Source organism: Eublepharis macularius, chromosome 16, assembly GCF_028583425.1.
Source record: "Eublepharis macularius isolate TG4126 chromosome 16, MPM_Emac_v1.0, whole genome shotgun sequence".
Lineage (NCBI taxonomy): Eukaryota > Metazoa > Chordata > Lepidosauria > Squamata > Eublepharidae > Eublepharis > Eublepharis macularius.
The window spans coordinates 6760623-6781925 of NC_072805.1; the positions used below are offsets into that span (position 1 = coordinate 6760623).

The 21303-nt window shown below is 43.3% G+C and overlaps 1 protein-coding gene across 4 annotated transcripts in view; it reads right to left on the minus strand.

Moving 5' to 3' along the window:
- The window catches only part of DUSP16 (dual specificity phosphatase 16), a 73613-nt gene that overhangs the window by 17065 nt on the left and 35245 nt on the right, over positions 1-21303 (minus strand). For 2 of the 4 annotated variants that reach the window (XM_055000725.1, XM_055000723.1), the window contains exons 2-3: positions 7191-7827; positions 5266-5404 (exon numbers count right to left, since the gene is read on the minus strand). In XM_055000725.1, coding sequence (XP_054856700.1) covers positions 5266-5404; positions 7191-7421 — 370 coding nt within the window. In that variant the 5' untranslated portion in view covers positions 7422-7827. Of the gene's footprint in view, positions 1-5265; positions 5405-7190; positions 7828-20728; positions 20750-21303 lie in introns of those variants that run through there. The other 2 variants (XM_055000726.1, XM_055000724.1) reach the window with 2 other exon arrangements.

Consider the following 21303-nt stretch of genomic DNA (forward strand, 5'->3'; position numbering starts at 1 on the left):
AGGCGTGGAGCAGGAGGCAATGCCCGCTCCCTTTCACCCAGCTGGGATCAGTAAGGAAGCAGATGGCCCACCCCCCCTTCACCAGGCCGGGATCAGTCATGGAGGAGGAGGCAATACTCGCTTGCATGCCCTCCCCTTTCTAGAGCCCATTGTATTTTTTCCCACAATGGGTTTTGTTACTAGTACATTATGTTTTTAACAAGTCAAATATGGGTCCCTTAGACCCAACTCATTATCCCCACAACTGCCTTTTAAAGAATGGCAGGGGCCTGATTTGACTCAGAAAACCATGGCATGGGGCATTTTCCAAGCGGGCTCGGGACTGTGGCATTTTCTAAGCTGAAATAGCCACCGGGAAAAGGATTATTTACTCCATTTTGGAGCTTCATGTGTACGGAACTGACTCATTAAAAAAAATTAATTTTTGGCCCGTTGTGTGGCAGCAGTGAAAAAGGAGAATTCTATGCAGGAAAATTTTATGAAAGTGACTGAATAATGCCAATAATGTAATGCCCTTGTACCGATCTTTGGTGCAACCTCCTCTGGAATATTGTGCACACATTCTGTCTTCTCCCACTGTCTGTTGGCTGGAAAGTGAGGTGGGGGGAACCAGAAGAAAGGGGCACCTGGAGACCTGAGTTTTGCTGCCAGGGGATACAGTTCTCAGATTGGTCTGGTCAGGCAGCAGAATGAAAGTGAAGTACCTCATCTGTGTGAAAACATACACACACTAGCCCTTTGCAAGTAAAGAATCAGTACATGAGGCAGAAAGATCCTAGCCCAGTGAACTCCCTGATAAGCTAATTTTCTACTTGCAGGGCATTCTTCATACTGGGAAGCATTGAATAACAACAACAACATTCAATTTATACACCGCTCTTCAGGACCAATTAACACCCACTCAGAGAGGTTTACAAAGTGTGTTATATTATCCTCACGACAATCACCCTGTGAGGTGGGTGGGGCTGAGAGAGCTCCTAGAAGCTGTGACTGACCCAAGGTCACCCAGCTGGCTTCAAGCGGAGGAGCGGGGAATCAAACCTGGCTCTCCAGATTAGAGTCCTGCCGCTCTTAAACACTATACCAAATGGCTGAAAAGGAGCACCTCACACCAGCTATTTGATACTATCTCATTTCCACCACTTTTTGCTGAGCAAAGGGGCCAACTGACAAATTATGGAGAATGGAGGTTGGGTTTGGAGCTCTGTGGAACAACCCCACACAAGTTGCAGGTTCTCCTCAATCCTCACATGTATGGTGTCCAATTCAGATCGCAACTGTGGCACACGTGGAGAGGGAGCTTAAGACTCCCTCCCCTTTGCCAGTTTCCTGACCAGCAACGCTACTGGACCTGTTGAGTTCCCCCGACAGACTCGTGCAGCATTTCATACCAGGAAACTGAAGTAGAGGGAAGGATGAAGCCAAGAATGGGCTTCAATCATCTGCATGTCTTTGCATCAAAAAACCAACTTTCAAAATAATGGCACAACACTGGAGAAAATGGACAGCAGCCTCAGTAACTTTCAGGAACCCATGCAAGAGGCAAAGAAAATAACTAATGAATGGTTGTTGTGGGTTTTCCGGGCTGTATTGCCGTGGTCTTGGCAATGTAGTTCCTGACGTTTCGCCCAGCTGGCGAAACGTCAGGAACTACAATGCCAAGACCACGGCAATACAGCCCGGAAAACCCACAACAACCATCGTTCTCCGGCTGTGAAAGCCTTCGACAATATAACTAATGAATATTTGGAAATGATTATTTGGCAAAACGCACTCCTCTCTCTTCTTTATTCCTTAAATATTTTGTCACACTGTTGTAAATGAACCAGAGGCTGTGTTACCTTTGGGCACCCTGCCCCCCTCTCCACCCCCAAGCCTTTTGCACTGTACATTGACCAACAGCCTCAAACATTTTTCAGGCGTTTGTAATCCACTTACTGAGATAACTTTATTCACTCTTCTGAAACTAAGAGGACAAACAAAACCACACAAAACACCATTTGTGTCTTCAGTTAAGCTGCACCTTAACGAAAATGTTCAAGGGAAGGGCAGAAAACATCTACAACAGAATAAGCTCAGAACATTAAGGTATTCCTGCAAGAAATGGAGTACTACCAATATTTAATTTCTTACCGCCGCGGTATCACTTGTGTGTCTGACTTGGATAGCCCAGGCAAGCTTGATCTTGTCAGATATCAGAAGCTAATGGTAAACCTCCAGCAAACACCAGGATTCTTGCTATGAGGAGGGCAGCCAATGGCAAACTGCCTCTGTTAGTTTCTTGCTTTGAAAACCCCAGTAGGGGTTGCCATTAGTCAGCTACAACTTGATGGCACTTTCCATCACCGCTATCACTTGCGTAAGAGGTTCCTTTCTACCTGCTAATCTTATTTTCAAAAGATAACTCAGAACTGTTGACTTTGCAAGTTATTTTCTTATGTACAAAAGAAATCTAGAAGCCAATGGAACAGAAGATAAGGAAACTCACCAGAGCATGGTTTGAATTGTGCTGTGTGTTATATAAAGTTTTTCTTAATACGTCACCCAATATTTCAAAGAAGTGTACAAATGCTAATTCAACTGGTAGTAAGTTAATGGCTGTTTTACTGATCTTTATAACTTTTCACTTCTACAGGTGGGAACAGCAGACTATATTATCTGATTACCAAAGTCAGGAGAAAAGAATGCCCACCAAGTTTATTAGGCCATTACATAGCCAGTCAGAAACACATACAAGTATTTCAGCAGCACCACCCAACATTTTACAAGATGCCATTTAATCTGGAGTAAAAAACTATAAACAGTGCTATAAAGACAGCACGCGTGGTTGTTTGGTGTAGCGGTTAAGAGTATTGAACTAGGATCTGGGAGACAGCCAGGTTCAAATCCCCACTGAAAGCTTCGTGGGCGACCTTGAGCCAGTCTCAGCCTGGCCTACCTCGCTGGGTTGCTGTGAGGATGAAATGGAGGAGAGGAGAACGATGTGAGCCGCTTTGGGTCCCCACCGGGAATAAAGGTAGCTTCTAAAAGAATTAACCATTTACTTCATTTATACCCTGCTTTTCTCCCTAAGGACCCAAAGCAGCTTGTATCATTCATATACACACAAAGTGTATGCACGTGTATTGTACACATGCATACACTGAGTTCCTGAGAATGTTGATTTTCCATTAAAACAAAACAAAAAGTAAATGTGTATCCTTTATGGCTGTGTAGACAGGGCTATTGAGGCCAGGTAGGCGGTGGCCTCAGGGCGCGGGGTGCCGGAGGGGGCGCCGGAGGAGGCACAGGGGGTGGGAGCACGTGCCACGGAGCTGCAGCCTCCTAGCCCTCCCGCCCCGCGCCGCCACCAGCACACGCCCCCGGCCGGGCGCAGCAGCCGCGGGCAGGCATCTGCGGCGGCGCAGGGCAACCGAGTGGGAGAGCTGAGAGGCCACCCACGCACCGTCCCAGCCACTCACCGCAGCAATTGGGCTGGTGGTGCGCGCCCACGCCCGTGATGATGTCACACGTGATGTCATCACGCAGGCCGGTGCATGTGTTTGTGCGCATGTGCGGGCGCCGAAAACCCTGGCGCCGCTGCTGTGTGTAGACATGTATGGGCATCAGGCTGGCTGAATAAAATTTCCACAACAGAGAATCTCCCGTGTGGTATTATGTCTTCATAATTGTTTTAATAAAGGATATATTAATTGAGTACTGTTTCACAAATTTGTTTATACAGAGTAAGGGATGTAATAAACAATTTGTATATTCTTTTGTTTCTTTTGACACAACCATATACTACACCATATATTGCAACCTCCCTAGACCTCAATTATACAGGCATCTTATGCGTTCTAAAAAACAATTGCACTTTAATAACATCCATGATAGCACTTTGAGCACGGGACACTTTAATGAATTGTTTTTAGAACGCATAAGATACCACACGGGAGATTCTCTGTTGTGACAATTACATTACCGTGTTGCTCTATTTTGTTGAATAAAATTTCCAGCAGTTGGAAAGAGGCTTTCCATATCTGCTTAGCTCCTTGCTCTGCCCTATGACAAACAGGATCAAAACAACTTATACCAAATAATTTATGACAAAATTCAGTAAGTTATGAAAAAATATACATTGTGCAAATTTGCACAACATACAGGATGCATTTTCTGGTTGTTGTTGTTTTTTAACCCAGCACACGGTACAAATTGTGATGAGTTACACATCAGAGTAAAGCATGTCTCATGAAATGGGGCAGGGAGACCACAACCCAGGCCCAGTGAAGCTGTGTGTCTTGGCAGTGGGTCCTCCCCTCAGTATGAGCATGTTATCTGCGTCACTACGCTCACAGGCGTCCCAAGCACAGGGAGGGTTTATTTAGAACCAAGCTGGGCCAGGGCTCGGCAGGCTGCTTAGTGCCCTTAACAGCTAACAGATCTTGCCAGGCACTGACTCTGGCGGCGTGGCAAAGGGGCCTTTAGACCATTCTTAGTTTTAGATAATAAAATTCTGAGTTTAGGTTATTCTATCTAGAGCTTGAATCTCTTGGGTAACAAAAAGCAGTTTTTAATAGAGTGCAGAGAATTAGTGATATCGGTTATCAAAGTTCAGAATCAGAAGCAAAACGTTTTTTGCTCTCCACGATCCAAGGATTCATTCCTTATCATATAAAGTGTTATGCCTTACTTTATTTATTTATTTAATATTCCTAGGTATCAACAGGGTTTTGCTCCAGCTGCATGTCATGCCGTACCAAGTGTTATGCTGGAGGGCAGAAATTCCTTTAACTTGAAAGGATGTGTCTTTATGGAAGTAATGATGGAGTCTGTTTCCCAGGTATTATTCTTTTTTCTGGACTGGTGCCCTGGATTTCTAAAGTTTCAGGTAGATCCACCAAATTAGTGACTTCAAATATGGAGCAAGGGTACAAATATAAAAATTATATTACTGAGGCATAATTCTTATCTATTGCAGTTGGAGTGCCATTAAAAAGGGTCAAGTCTATGTGAGAGGGTATTTTGCTTATGTTCTAAGACCTATGCTATTTGATTTGAGTACTATGGTCATTAGACTGGAACTGAAATGAACTTATCTGAACTTTAGAAGCATGTAGAAGTAGCAAAACTCCACCCAAATTACATTTGTATTTCCTGCATTCTTTGATGTTGAAAGAGGAAGAGAGATGCATCATGTAGAACGTCCTTACCTCAGTTACAGAAAGTTGCTTGTTTGTTTGTGTGCACAACTCCTCTTTGTGTCACTTTCAAAAGGTTTCCTACCTGTAAGTAGATGAACAGAGCAGAAGTTCTTCTCCAGCTTTCCCAGCAGAACAGTCAGAAAAGAATCACTAGAAAGAGAAGCCATATTCTTTGAGCTCTGATCATATACCACAACTTCTTGCTTGCTGTCAATTTCAACCTGGGATAAATAATCAGGAAGTAAATGTCAGTGAAAATCAAGAGGAAAAACCCTAACACGTTTCTCGGGGCAGAATGCTTTTATTATTCAAAAATTCTCTCAGGCACTATAGTCATCTTCTGTTTGCTTCTCTTACAATTTTTTACTGCTATCTTACTTCCACTATCATTTTACACACACAAACACATACACACATATATACATATACACACACTCTTTTATTTGGATTACAGTTTTTCAGTGAAATCCTAGGCAGAATTACTCCAGTCTAAGCCCACTGAAATCAATGGGCATAGACTGGAGTAACTCTACTTAGGATTTCACTGTCATTTGCTTTTGCCTTGGACATGTAGTTAGATTAATAACAATACTAACATTTTATTTATATACCACACTTCAGGATGACTTAACACCCACTCAGAGTGGTTTACAAAGTATGTTATTATTATCCCCACAACAACAATCACCCTGTGAGGTGGGTGGGGCTGAGAGAGCTCTGAGGGAGCTGTGACTGACCCAAGGTCACCCAGCTGGCTTCAAGCGGAGGAGTGGGGGATCAAACCTGGCTCTCCAGATTACAGTCCTGCTGCTCCTAACCACTCCACGAAACCACTACTCCAAAAGGGAAGTCATCTTTATTATCTCCCCCACATACACACATTTGTGAATCAAACAAAGCTGTGACTCTCTTTGCAAGTTTACGTGGCGTTTCCTAAAATAGCAGAAATTAGTAGTTCTAGACTCTGTCAGAGTTATTAAAACCCCTGATTAAATTTCTAAACAATTCAACATACAATCTACAGCTATAATAGCTGCCACTTTACATTGTTATGCAGTAAGATTTCTTTCCACAGTGGACACACAACAAAACCTATACAAAAGATGAATTCTTTTAACACAGCAGTCCTACAACACTCTGAAGAGTATAGCCAGCATCGTCTGTATCTGGTCAAAAGGGATGTGATGCGATAGAGCCCGCCCCCCCAACATTCCCATTTCCTCCAGGGGAACTGGTCTCTGTAGTCTGGAGGTCAGTTGTAATTCTGGGAGATCTCCAAGAGGTTGTCAATGCTAACCGAACTGGTGGTGGAGAGAGCCCTCAAGTCAGAGTAGACTTATGGCGACCCCTGGTGGGGTTTTCATGGCAAGAGACTAACAGAGGTGGTTTGCCATTGTCTGCCTCTGCAACCCTGGTCTTCATTGGAGGTCTCCCATGGTTAAGGTTTATGTCAGCACTGACCTTAACTACAAGTAGTGATAGACAGGGTTTGCAGTTAACTGGATTTAACTCACTTCCAGCCCTGTGGCTTTCATCCTGCCACTCAACTCGGCCAAGTTTGAAGCTTCCCACCAACCACAGGAGCCTTCCCTCGGAGGAAAGCTTCTTCAGCCAGAGGAAGACTTCAAACTCGGCCAAGCAGAGGGGCAGGATACAAGCCTGTGTTTCCGGAAATTTAAACCTGTACTCGTATTACTTCAATTAAAACCTCACACTGTCTTCCCTACCACGGCTATTCTCATATTTCAGTTATCCCATCCCAAGAGTTACATTAACAAGAGCAAACCGCGATCACTGGCAAAGCCAACAAGAGGGACAGTAGCGTAATTACTGAATCTAGGGCATTTATTCCTTTCGGTAATTTCTACCCCACCTTTACTCCTCTGGAGGGGCTGTGTCCTAGTTGTTACTAGAGATTTCAACAGCATCCCCAATTCTGTACTTTCCGTACAACGGCTGTATTAAAAGAGAGGTGAACCTCGTCAGCCCAACCTGCCGCCCCTTTACCTTGTGCTTGGCAGAGTGCTGGATGAGTTCGGTGATCAGCACTTTATCCTGCTGAAGCCTCCGCTTCATGAGTTTGGAGCAGTTGATGTTGACAGCATACAAGATGTGAGAGGTATTGTATTCCACAAAGGGGCGGCTGTCAATCAGGAGCAATTTTTCCGTGCCGCTCTCGAGCAGCGCCACGAGCCTCTCGGCAGCAATGAGCCGAGTGCTGCTCTTCTCATCAGCCATAACAACGACAACGATGCACCGAGTCCCTTCCCGCCGTGCCACCACCTTCCTCTCCGATTTGCAGCAGAGGCAATCAAGGAGGTGATGTAATGGCTATCCACTCAAAGGCTCAGCCGTTCCATCGCGCTCGGAGGGTGTGAGGTCATACTGGTAGTGACTGGCAGGAGAAAAATTGGGCCCATTTTTGTTGCTTTTGTGGAGAGGAATGGTTCCTCCAGCTCCCAGTTGATGTGTCAGCCCTACAGGGCTTGTGCCACAAAGCAGCCCCTCACAGCTGATTCATCTTCAGCTGTAGAGTAACCACTTCACAACTCAAACAAAAGATGCTTTTCTGCTGGTCCTGCCATTACATCATGCTTCACCTTTGTTCTCTCATCATTTGCTTCAGGAGTGGACTTGCAGCCTACTGAGATGTGGAAAGAGGTGGCAGGAGACAGACAGACAAAAAGAAAAATAACAAAACAGCTGATGAGAGTTTGCAATCCACAAGCCCATTCCCTCAAGTCTGCATTGTCAGAATAAAGCTGTCGTGTACTTTGAACCATGCTTTTCTTCTCTAAAACGAATGCATAAATGATAATTCACCCTCTCACCCTGTCTGCTCCTCCACCCTATGGAGATGTTTGGAAGAGACCCAAATTCCACAGCATCTTAGAAGGAAGACATGCTTCATTCTTTGCTTGGCTGCTGCTTTCCCCCTCCACTTCCTATCCCAAGAAACTTTTCTTCCAGCCACTGCAAACACGCATCTGGTAATCTACATGCACATACGAGCCGAAGAGAGCAGGGGAGAGGAAGGCAGGCAGAGAAGGCACGCACATGCGACACCTTCCGCCTGCTGTTGCACTCCGTCTCTTCTCACTGTTTTTTAGATGGTTAATGGGAATCTGGGCTTCCTCCACCTGGACTTGACCACTTTATCATTTGACTATTAGTCCACAATTGGTGTGGAAATTTTCTAGATACTGTTTTAAAGGTCTTCTGGAACACAGCAGAAGTATCCAAATATGAACCTGAAATATGAAATCAGTTGCTAGTATGGCAACATCTTCACAATGTTATCTACACAGGGAAAATGCAGACTAAGATGCATTTCCCCTGACAGCAGTGCCCTTAAAACAGGTGCACTAAAAAGACCTGCTGTAGATTGTACCACTTCAAGCTACTGGTTGGGGGGGGGGGTGCCATTTTAAAATGCTCCTCTGTATTAAAAAAAAATCATAGTATTAGCATATCAAACAGAAAGGTCTTCTGTTATCTTAGGCTGCCCTTTGCATCCTCGTTTTGAAATGAAGGTTTTAAAAAAAGAAAACAGAGAAGAGTATTTTACAGAAGAGATCCTCCCCCACATTGTGTCTGGAGTGATACAGTCCATTCTACTGCCAAGGAGTCATTCCGTTACACTGAGCTGTGTAGAACAATCCTTCGTGACAACATGGTGCCCTTTGAAGGATGCACCAACTTGGCATTTCCCTTAAGCCATTCTAAGAGCAGGGCACTTAGGAGAACTTTGTGATAAAAGAAAGCACAGCTGAAAAGGGATGGATGGGCAAAAGAGTCGACTCGCCACATAGCTGAATGAACCCACAGTCGATCCTGGAATGCAAGCTACGCCAAGAACAGACAACGATTCTCGGGCTGGGGGGGTGGGGGTCAGGGGAGGTATTCTCCAGATGGCGGTCCAAGGACTAAAAAGAGAATTTTGCCACATACGTTGCGTACTGCACAAGAAGCAAGGCTTGGTAATGGCCTAAGCAGCTAGCAGCAAGGACTTCATCACAACCAGACACAAGTGGGGTCTTGCACTAAAAATGAGAGCAATATCATTGTTTTTGAATACCTCTTTTTTATCAATTAAAAATATTTCCTTGACAGGGATCTCATGGGGAGGTGCCATATGCCTGTGCAGGGCTTTTTTTCAGCTGGAACGCGGTGGAACAGAGTTCCGGCACCTCTTGAAAATGGTCACATGGTTGGTGGCCCCGCCCCCGATCTCCAGACAGAGGGGAGTTTAGATTGCCCTCCACGCGGAGGACAATCTAAACTCCCCTCTGTCTGGAGATCAGGGGGCGGGGCCACCGGCCATGTGACCATTTTCGCCTAGGGTGATTTAAACTTTAAACCCCCCCCCTTGTTCCAGCTGACCCAAAGTGACATTATTGTGCGGTCCTGAGTTCCACCACTGAGTTCCACCACCTCTTTTCCCAGAAAAAAAGCCCTGTGCCTCTATATAAAATGTGCAAAAACTGGCAGTGCCTATCAGGGTTCTGTACGATACCCAAGCCCTCCCTCTCCACAGACACGTGACCAGTCGTAACCATGGGAATTTTACCGCTTATGGAAGAATCAGGAATGATTGCAACTTGGTAACACCAACTTTCTAGAAATGGCACAGCAAATCCTCACATTTACAGTGCCATCCGAAGCAGAGTTACTCCAGAGTTAGTCCCATTTACTTCAGTGAGCTCAGTAACTCTTTTTAGGATTGCACCGTTAATGCAGCACTTCCCAAACAGGATGTGCTTCAAAATTCAAAGACCCTTTAGGGGCTGGTCACACTCCCTTCCCACACAGAAACAACGTGCTTTTGCTGGCTTCAGCCTGCAGGAGATCAAATTGGTCCCATTGATGAGGCAGCCAGTTTACTGGGTATGGATAAAGGTCTGGCATTTATGTGTGGCCAGTGAAAAAAAGGAAACAAGAAATGTGAGGAACTTAAAAGTGAGGAACTTAAAAACAGATACTTAAAAGTTTGACTCATAAAATGTTTTAAATAAACTGAGCCAGAAACGCATTATTCTTTCACACGCACCCAAAAAAGATGAAGTTGCAATGGGTATGAAAAAATATCCTCAATCCTTTTCTTTCTAGCTTATTCAACCAATATTTCTCCCTCTTCTCTTCTGCACATCTGGAGTAGACCTCAAGCTTCCAGTCCTGGCTTCTTCCACTGGTCCCTTTCACTGTGCACAGACCACAGGAGGTTCTGACCACAGCTGAATGTGGGATTTCTGTTGACCGTACAATATAAGGCCAAGTTTTAAATAAATATTATATTTGAACATGGGATCTCCCAGTTGAGGACCTGTCTTCTTCACACAGTGAACAACAGAGGAGGAGGAGAATGTACACATGCCTGACAATGGCTCCTGAACTTAGGGAGTTCAGAGGAGGGGAGAGCTTACAACCTCACTCAGTCACTCCTGAAGGAAATCTTTACCTAACTCACTTTATCAACCAAGAAATATCTATGCATATAGCAACACAATACAGAAGAGGCCCGTGGAGAAACTGTTGAGAGTTTTTACAGCATGCTACAGAGAACTAGTGGTGTAGTGGTTAAGAGTGTCAGACTAGGATCTGGAAGACCCCGGCTTGGTTCCCTGCCATGCCATGGAAGTTTGCTGGGTGACCTTGGGCCAGTCACATCCTCTCAACCTAACCTGCCTCACAGGTTAAAAGAGGATAAAAGAGAAGAGAGGAGAATGACGTAAACTGCTTTGTGTCCCCATTGGGGAGAAAAGCAGGACATAAATGAAGTAAATAAGCGAATCCTCCTGACAAGACTGAGTTTCTCTGGGTAAGTAGAAAGGTAGACCAGGAATCTGAGCTCTCCCCTATCTTGGATAGGGTTAGGGTTCCCTTGGAAAGCCAGGTTTGCCGCTTAGGGGTGCTGCTTGACATACCAGTCGCCTTAAAGAAACAAGTGTGGTTTTCTGTGGCTCAGCTTCGGTTGGTGCATTAGCTGCACCAACCTTCCTGGCTCAGTCAGATCTAGCTACAGCGATCCATGCCTTAGTTACATCTAGACTGGAGTACTGCAATGCACTTTTCTGGAGACTACCCTTGAAGAGTGTTTGGAAACTGCAGCTAGTGCAGAATGCTGCAGCTAGACTACTTGGTTGGGCCAGCTATCTGGAGCATGTGACCCTGATCTAACCACAATTACACCGGCTGCCCATTCACTCCAGGGCACTATTCAAGTTGTTGGTTTTGGCTTTTAAAGCCCTGCACGCCTTGGACCTTGAGTATCTGAAGGACTGCCTTCTCCCATATGTTCCTGTCCAGCATTAAGATCCTGTCCCATCAGCAAAAGAAGCTCACTTGGTGGGTACACAAGAGAGGGACTTTTGGGTGGCAATTCCACGATTATGGAACAGCAACCCCCAGGGATGCATACCTGGTTCTCTTACTGCCAATTTAAGGAGGCAGCTGAAGATATTTTTTATCTAGGACGGCTTTTAATTAACTTTGTTTTTCTATTTATTTGCAGCTCAAAACTGTGTTTTTAAGCTTGAAAGATAAAGTAGTGCTTTTCAGACTGTTCCAGAGAACTCTGGGCTTTCTCGGATGCTTCTTAGGAGGTCTTCCAAGAGAACATTAGTCACCGCAAACAAATTGTGCTAAAAGTTAGCTCAGGGTCACTCTAAACTAATGAGTTCGCCACGGAGCTCTGTGCAGATACACAGCAACTCTAGAGAATGGCTTGCATTAAAACAGGAGAGCCCAAATGGGCCCAGAAAGCTGCCACTGGGGGAAGGAGAGCGCCTGCCTTTCTCCCAAGCTTTTTTCCCCATGCAAAAACAGCGTGGGGGAAGTTTTCCCATATAAACGTAGTAAAGATTTTGTTAGCCAGCACTTGATTATCCAGAATTCTGTTAACCGGCGTTTCCCAGAGGGAAAGCTTCTCCTCCTCAGGCACCACACTTGGGGGGCTTCAGGCACTCTCACATCTCCAGCATGCCAGCCTCATGCCAGCTGACATCACCCGCGAATGCCTCCTTGCCCCTCAGCCTACCTTGAGCTGTTGGGCGCCAGCTCTGCCCTGCCTCTGCAGGATGGCTCTGTGGCTCAGGTGGAAGGAGGGGTACTACGAGGTGTGGGGGCTGTCACCACCGTGTTCCCAATGGGGTAGAGTTTGATAGTTGCTAGTGAGGCACACCAAGATTTATTTGGAAACTTCCTATGCCACCTCTCCACAGAAGCTGGTAGGGGCAGCTTACAATATAAAACATCATAAAAAACTTGAATATCCATCACATCTGTTCAACCAGCAATCCAGGGAGGCCGCCTGTCCTCAAACAGAGCCAGGGCCCTGACCTGGTGGAACTGTCTATAGAAACTAGAGCCTGGTAGGATTTCCTATCTTTCTGCCAGGCCTGTAAGACAGAGATGTTCTGCCAGGCATATGGCTGAGGCTGGGCCAGGACTCTGCTGGCCTGTAAGGGGAGGAAGTGAATTATTTAAACTTCCCTATTAGATCTGTCCACCACCCTGTTTCAACTGTCTCAATTGTTAATTATACTGGATGTTGCCTATAAAGGCATGTGCTTCGGGTTTCCGATTCGGGGTTTTAAGCCAAATCGGGCCCAATTTGGAAAGATTCGGGATTCCCAATTCAGCCCCAGCATTGCTGAGCCAATTCAGGAATCCTGAAATAAAGCTTCCCAAAGCGATTCATATCGCTTCGGGATGCTTTGGGCAAAGCAGCAGCAGCTGCAGCACTTTTCTAGCTGTTTGCATTTGCAAACTTCAAGTTTCAAACTTCCTGCCCTGCCACTTTTTTCACCCGATGGGAAGGGGAGGAGGGACTCCCTCCAATTGGCTGAAAAAAGCGGCAGGCATTTGAAAAGCAAGGGGAGTGTTGCTGCTTTCAAATGCCTGCTACTTTTTCAGCCTATAGTAGAGGGAGGGAGGAACCCCCCCTCCCTCCTATTGAGTAAAAAAGCAGCGGGTGAGAACCTTGAAAGCAACACTTTTGTTGCCATTTGCAAATGGCAAGAAAAGTGTTGCTTTGAGTTTCAGCGTACTCCATAACGATTCCCAAATCTTTTCGGAGCATAGCGAAGCGTTGCTTCCTGCTTCTTACTCGAAGCAGGAAACCCAAATCTTGTCCAAGGACACACCCCTAGTTGCCTATGCTTCATCCAAAGTGAAGCTAAACAAATAGCTAAACAGTAATTGCTGCCATTTTGGAAACTATTTATTATTATAATTTTTTATGATTTTATAATGTTTTAATGATTTTATGGATAACTGTACGTAATTCATATTTAGTGTGTTTTAAATGATGTAATCCACCCTGACCCCGCAAGCGGGGAGGGCAGAATAGAGCAGAACCCCACCCCCATCTCCATAAATGCCTGATAATAAAGCTTTGAATGTACTATAATTTTTCAGATACCTCTAATGATACTCTAATCTTCTAAACAATGGTTTTCCAGCTGTGTTCCAGAGGGTCCTCAATGAGCTGTCCAGTAATGGCAGACCAGTTTTCCCAGAAGAGAGGTAGCCCACCCCCACTGGTCCCTAGCAATGCAAGGCCCACAGGGAGCCACAGGGAGTGTTAAGCGGCCTCAACACACCCCAGACCATTTTGTTCACCACGCAGAGCTTGTTTTATGCTCAAGGAATCAAAGTGAGCCTCCAAGGTGCCAGGAGCATTCCCCAGAAGTAGAAAAGGGGCATGGCTCACCTCCAGGACCCACATAAGCACCAGCAGACCCCAACGTGAGAGTCCTTGAAACTTGCCTTGTTCCCACTGGGCCTAGCCAAGTTCAACCCTCACCTCAAAGGCAGATGGAATCATTCCTAGGAAGGGTAAGCCTTGCCTCCGTCAATTACTGGTTCAAACTGGCATACAACCCAAAAGGTCTGATCACTTCAGCCCTTCAAGACAATTTTCAGTCCTTTTTGGAGAAGGCTATCTATTCTAAATCGCAAAACATAAGTTTCTATTTTGAGCCTGCCCTGCAAATGGGTTATGATCGAGCAAAACTACTGATCAAAGGATGATCGATACAGAGCATCAAAGAGATATCAACAACGTCCCAAACTTTTTATCCCAGATAAGCTTAAGTATGTTGTTGCTCCAGCACCTTATCTCTTTCTCCTGGAAGTATCTAGACAACGGAGAGTGTTCAGTTTGGTGAGATGGCAAGTTCTCCCCACTGCAGTTCGGGAGGGGAGATATAAAAAGAGTCCTATGAAGGAGGGAACCTGTCCATGTTGCACTGAAGAAGTGGAATCTGTCGAACATGTACTGTTTTACTGTCGTTTTTATCAGGACGCTCAGTCAAATATAATTTCCTGTAAAAATTTTACAGGATGCTCTGCTACTGATATTTTAAAGAAACTTTTAATGGGTGTTAAAGATTGTGGCTCTTTCGACTTCCGGTTTGGGATTCATGGAGGTCTAACGCAGCTCCATTTGTGGAGCTGACCGGATTGCCGTTTTAACCAGCCGGAGGGGTGAAAATAACCCGCGGCCGACTGCTCTCAGGCGGGGAGCAGGCAAAGAACGCTCAAGACCCTAGGGTGAGTTAGATCTCGGACGAGGGGGGGCTCTACACAAGGAGTCTCCCCCCCGATCCTTGAGGTCCCACCTTGCGACGGGTCGGCTATAATCTCTGCGGCAATTTTGGGGCCAATTCGGCTGGCATAAGACCTACATACCCAAGCTTCGATCGGGGAGGGAAGTCGAGAGGAGAATTTAAGATCGAAACAGCGATTACAACCCGAGAAAGCTGGAGAGAAGGTAAAGATCGCTATCTCTTGAAACGGGACAGATTGACAAAAACAGAGAGGAAAGAAAGTAGACTTTTAAACTGCAACAGACTAGCGAAAAGGAGGTGAAGACTCGGCAGGAGTTGTATTTTAAAAGAGACTAAGTTTAAAGAAGTTATTACAAAAATCGGACTATTGTTTTGAATACCTGTGGTTTTGGAGCTGTGGGAAAAAGACACCATCGCGAGACCTGCTGTGGGAAGACGGGAGACAGGAAGTGCGTAACAACAATAGAGTGGCTGGAGGGAAGCGGCCCTTGCCAAAGGACAGGAAGTGGGGAATCGCCATCTTTGAAAGTGGAAGGGTCGTGGCTTCAGCGGAAGAGGAAGTAGGCCATCTTGGATTATAATAACATAGAGAAACCATAGAGAAAAGACGCCCGACATTTTGGATATAAAAAATTAATTTTGGCAAAGATTGGGACATTTAAAAAAAAAGGAAAACGTTTAATTATACGCCACGGAGCTGAGGAAGAGAGCAGATTCGTGGGAGCGAGCTAAAGCAAGCCCCACGATGTCGAAAAAAGAGTGGCAATCGGCAATAGAAAACTTGGACAAAAAACTTATAGACATGATGAAAGAACTTAAGGACACGAAATTGGAGCTTATTAAAGAGGTCAAGGAAGTTACACAGACAGTAAAGTCGGAGCTGTCAGAAGTGAAAAAAGGTGTGGAAACGATTAGCAGTGAATTACAAGGAACGCAGCAGAGAGTTAAAACAGTAGAAGACGCGATGGAGAATTTAATAGACACGCAACAAACAGAGATGAGGCTGGTGAAGGGGAGGATGTCAGTTGCAGAAACTAAACACATGGAGAAGCAGCTTCGTTTTCGTGGTCTGCCAGAAGTGGAAGGGAAGTCAGCGCAAGAACAGATGACTGAGGTGTTGGCTGATTACCTGGGGAAGGAGGAGGAGGAAATTGTGGCTATCCTAGATGTGGCGTATCGTGTGAACTCGAGAATTGCAACCCAGAGGAAACTACCAAGGGATGTGATTGTGCAGTTTACAACTAGAAATATGAAAGAGAGGATTGTGACCAAACAATTTCAAGATCCATTGGAGATTGATGGCAAGACGATTATTATAATGAAGGAACTGCCCAGATCAGTGTTATTGGACAGGAAAAAATATAGAGTGCTAATTCAGACTTTGAAGGACATGAATATCAGATACAGATGGGAGTTACCGGAAGGAGTGTCCTTTGAGTTTGGAGGGGCAAAAAAACGTATCAGATCTGAGCGGGAGATGGAGAGATTTATCAAGGACAATGAAAAAGACTTACCAACAAAACCATGAATATGGAGTGTAAAGTATTATCTTGGAATATAAATGGACTAAACTCACCGAATAAGAGAAAAAATATTTTTCATTGGCTACTAAAACAAAAATGTGATATTGTTTGTTTGCAGGAGACCCATATTAGAAAACAGGATGTAAAATATTTAAAATCTGGAAAATTGGGCAAAGAATTTGTAGCGGCTTCCAACAAGAAAAAAAGAGGAGTGGTGTTGTATATAAAAGAGGAGCTGCAGCCAAAATTTGTTATGAGGGATGTGGAAGCCAGATTTGTAGCAGTGGAATGTAATTGGAACTTAAAGAGAGTGTTGGTAGTCGGACTTTATGCACCTAACGGTGCAAAGGAAAGCTTCTTTGAGGACTTAAGGAAGCACCTAGACGATCTTGTATATGACCAGATAATTCTTGCTGGAGATTTCAATGGAGTGACAGATTTGGAATTAGACAAAAAGACTACAAAAGCACAAAAGAAAAGAGGACTATTGCCAAAGCTTTTTTTTGAGTTGATTCAACAAGAGACTCTCGAAGACGTATGGAGGAGAGAATATCCTAAAACCAAACAGTTTACTTTTTATTCTGCAAGGCATCTTACATTATCAAGAATTGATATGATCTGGGCCTCAAAGGACTTAGCGCTATGGACTAAGGAGGTAGAAATAATGCCGATGGTAGGCTCAGATCACAACCCAATTATGTGGAAATTTGGAAAAAGGAGAAAAAGGAAAGCCTGGAGAATAAATGAGGACCTGTTACAGGAAAGTGAGAATATGGAAACACTGAGAAGAGAGACTAAGTTTTTTATACAATACAACGTGAATAAAGAAGTACCAACCAGTAAAGTTTGGGACGCGTACAAGGCGGTTGTAAGGGGCATACTAATGGACTTAAATGGTAGAGCAAGGAAAAAGAAAGAGGAGAAAAGACAAGAGATTGAGGAGAAAATAAAGGCCAAAGAAGTACAGTTAAAAAAGAGACCAGGGAAAAAGAAAATACATCAGGAAATCAAAATTCTTCAAGAACAGTTAACAGCAATGAGTAACAAAGAATTGGAGTGGAACCTTAAAAGACTGAATCAAAAAGCTTTTGAGGGTGCTAATAAACCTGGGAAATATTTGGCATGGCAATTAAAGAAGAAAAGGGAAAAGAAAATAATAAATAAAATTTGTGAAGAAAACAAAACGTATTTGGAGCAGACTACCATTAGCAGAGCCTTTTATAAATTTTACGCTAAGCTGTATAATAAAAAAGAAGTAAACAAAGAATCAATAGCATCATATTTGGAGAAAACCAAACTTCCAGAGATCTCGGAAGCTTGGAGAAATAAGTTGAACAGTGAAGTAACTGATGAGGAAATAAATATGGCAATACAATCCGCAAATCTAGGAAAGGCGCCAGGGCCAGATGGACTTACGGCTAAATTTTATAAGACAATGGCCAATGAACTGGCACCATTCCTAAAAGAGGTGATGAACGGAGTTTTTAGGGATCAAAGAATTCCAGACACTTGGAGCGAAGCGAATATATCATTGATCCCAAAAGAGGGCCAAGATCTGACTAGCGTGAAAAATTATAGGCCTATATCACTACTCAATAATGACTATAAAATTTTTGCGAAGATATTGGCGGAGAGATTGAAGGGGTGGCTCTCGGAAGTCATAGAGGAGGAACAAGCAGGCTTTTTGCCAGACAGACAAATAAGAGACAACTTAAGGACAGTGATCAATGCTATTGAATACTACGACAAGCGTTGTGACAAAGAGGTTGGTTTCTTCTTTGTAGACGCTGAAAAAGCGTTTGACAATTTAAACTGGGATTTTATGTTTGCCACTATGGAAAAGCTACAACTGGGAGAAAGATTCGTCAGAGCAATCAAGGAAATCTATAGAGACCAGACTGCAGCAATTGTAGTGAATGATGAATTGACCAAAAAATTGACGATTAGTAAAGGAACAAGACAAGGTTGCCCGTTATCTCCATTGTTGTTCATTTTAGTATTGGAGATTCTGATGATACAAATTCGACAAGATGAGGAAATACGAGGAATAAAAATAAAGGACTACTCATATAAGGTCAGAGCATTTGCAGACGACATAATGTTAATTGTAGAAGACCCACTGGAGAACATGCCAAAAGTGATAGGCAAGATCAAGGAGTTTGGAGATTTGGCAGGTTTCTTCATTAACAAAAAGAAGTCAAAGATATTATGCAAAAACATGACTAAGCAGAAACAACAATTGTTAATGGAAACAACGGATTGTGAAGTAACTAGTAAGGTGAAATACTTGGGAGTTGAGCTGACTGCAAAAAATATAGATTTGTTCAAGAATAATTATGAAAAATTATGGACTCAGATAGAGAGAGACTTGATCAAATGGAATAGATTGAACCTGTCATGGTTGGGCAGGATTGCAGCAGTTAAGATGAATGTGTTACCAAGAGTAATGTTTTTGTTACAGACAATACCAATCATCAGAGACTCTAAACAATTTGAAAAATGGCAGAGGAAAATATCAGATTTTGTTTGGGCAGGCAAGAAGCCTCGAGTGAAAGTAAAAGTTTTACAAGATGCAAAGGAGAGAGGCGGAATGCAACTGCCCAATCTGAGACTTTACCATGATGCAATCTGCCTAGTTTGGCTAAAAGAGTGGATGACATTAAAGAATAAGAAACTATTAGCCCTAGAGGGATATAAAAAAATTTTTGGATGGCACGCATACCTATGGCATGACAAAGTAAAGGTCAACTCGATGTTCCTGCATCATTTTGTAAGGAGAAGTCTATTTACAATCTGGAAGAAGTATAGAACTTACTTACAAGAAGGAACCCCCTTGTGGGTGGTTCCATATGAGGTGATAGATCCGAGAGCTGTGGATAATGAACAACAATGTTTAACGTATAAAGAAATAACTAAGATTGAAGTATCTAAACTTAGAATAAAGACGCAAGAGGAACTATCACCTAACTATGATTGGTTTCAGTATAGACAGATTAGAGACTTATACAACTCAGACTTTGCAAAAGGGGGCATACGAACAGAGAACTCGGAACTAGAGCAGACCCTTCTTAAAGAAGACAAGAAAAGAATATCCAAGGTATACCAAGTATTGCTGAAATGGTATACTGAGGATGAGATAGTTAAAACACAGATGGTGAAATGGGCTATAAATTTCAATAAAGAAATAACAATGGAGGCATGGGAATACTTGTGGAAAACTACAATGAAGACAACGACATGTATTAATATTAAAGAGAACATTTTCAAAATGATCTATCGTTGGTACATGACACCAAAGAAGATTGCGCTAGGGAATTTGAATACTTCTAATAAATGCTGGAAATGTAAGAAACATGAGGGCTCCCTCTATCATATGTGGTGGTCGTGTGAGGTAGCTAGGCAGTTCTGGGGGGAAATAATAAGAGAAATGAGTGAAATTTTACAGTTTCAAATAAATAAGAACCCAGAACTCCTGCTGCTAAACTTGGGAATGGAGGGAATTCCAGCCCATCATAGGACGTTGATTTTTTATATGACTGCAGCAGCTAGACTTTTGTATGCGCAGAAATGGAAAGTACAAGAAGTACCAACTATTGAAGATTGGATCTACAAATTGCTGTATATGGCTGAAATGGACAAGATGACAAGAAAACTGAGAGATCTGGACTCAGGGCAGTTCAACACAGACTGGGAGAAGCTGAAACAATACCTGGAGAAGAAATGGGAGGTGGGAGGAAAACTGTGGCAGTTTGAGAACTACTGAAATATAATAAAAGTATAAAAGAGAGGGGTGACTTTACCGGGGGAGGAAGAGAAATGTGAATTTATAAGCAGTTAGATTAATTGATTGAGATATATATAGATATGTATAGGTCAACTGATAGAGAATAATTAATGATAAGGTTTAAACATGAGGATTGACTAACTAACAATATTTTCTTTCTTTGACAAGATTTATATGCACCAAACTGAATGTATAGAAGAGTTAAATTGATTGAGTATCTGAGGAGTTATATAGAATTACCATAAAAAGTTGAAATGAGTAATATATAGAGAACAAATCAAATTGTTTGATTTAAATGTGGGAAATTTTTATGGTTTATGATATATAGGTTTATATAGAATTATTCAAAACTGGAAAATGGGATAAATTGTTTATCTAAAGACGTATAGTTTGGGTGTATAATAATTAAAGGAGTTAATGATGCACTGCTTAATATAATGGAGAATGTATATCTGTTTTAGACAGAGGAATTTAATAGAAGTAAGGGAAAAGGGACAGAGGGTGGGAAAGCTGTTGGAAGTCAACAAAAGGGGGGGAAAGGGAGGGGGTTAGAAACGAAAAATTAGGGGAAAATTGATTGTAATGTAAAAATAAAAATGTTCTAACCCAATAAAAAATTTTTCAAAAAAAAAAAGATTGTGGCTCTTTCATGCTCCTGCTACTTACATTCTCCCCAAGGTACGGGCAGCCTTTGAACCCTCACCAGCAACAGCAAATGCCCCAAGGCATCACATGTGTGTGTGTTGGGGTGGGGGGTAGGGGAAATAGAACACACAGCAAAACTCGCTGTGCTAAATTTTTCTCAGTGACTTGCAGAATTCATCGTGAAATTTTATGTATGGATTTCAAATTTTAACTATTGGTCATTGGCTGGACCAATTCTATTTTCCTTTGACTTCACTATATAGTTACGGTTTCTGATTTGTACTGGTTGGTGACCGAATAAAGAAACTGATTGATTGATTCCCAGCACTCAGGCCTAAGAGGTTCCCTACCCATGTTCTGGTGCCCAGTCAGGTCATGTAAGTGAAAGCGAGCGTAACAGCTTTGTAAACTAAGTGGACACCACATGATACGCTCCAGGCTCCTCTACAGCAGACAAATTATGGCTTTCACAAAGAAGACGTTTGAAAACCACTGGGTTTTTTAAAAAAAAAATCTGGTTACGATCAATCATGTGACACACGCACATGCACACCATCCAGTGGCCAGGAACCAGGGCTTTTTTTCTGGGAAAAGAG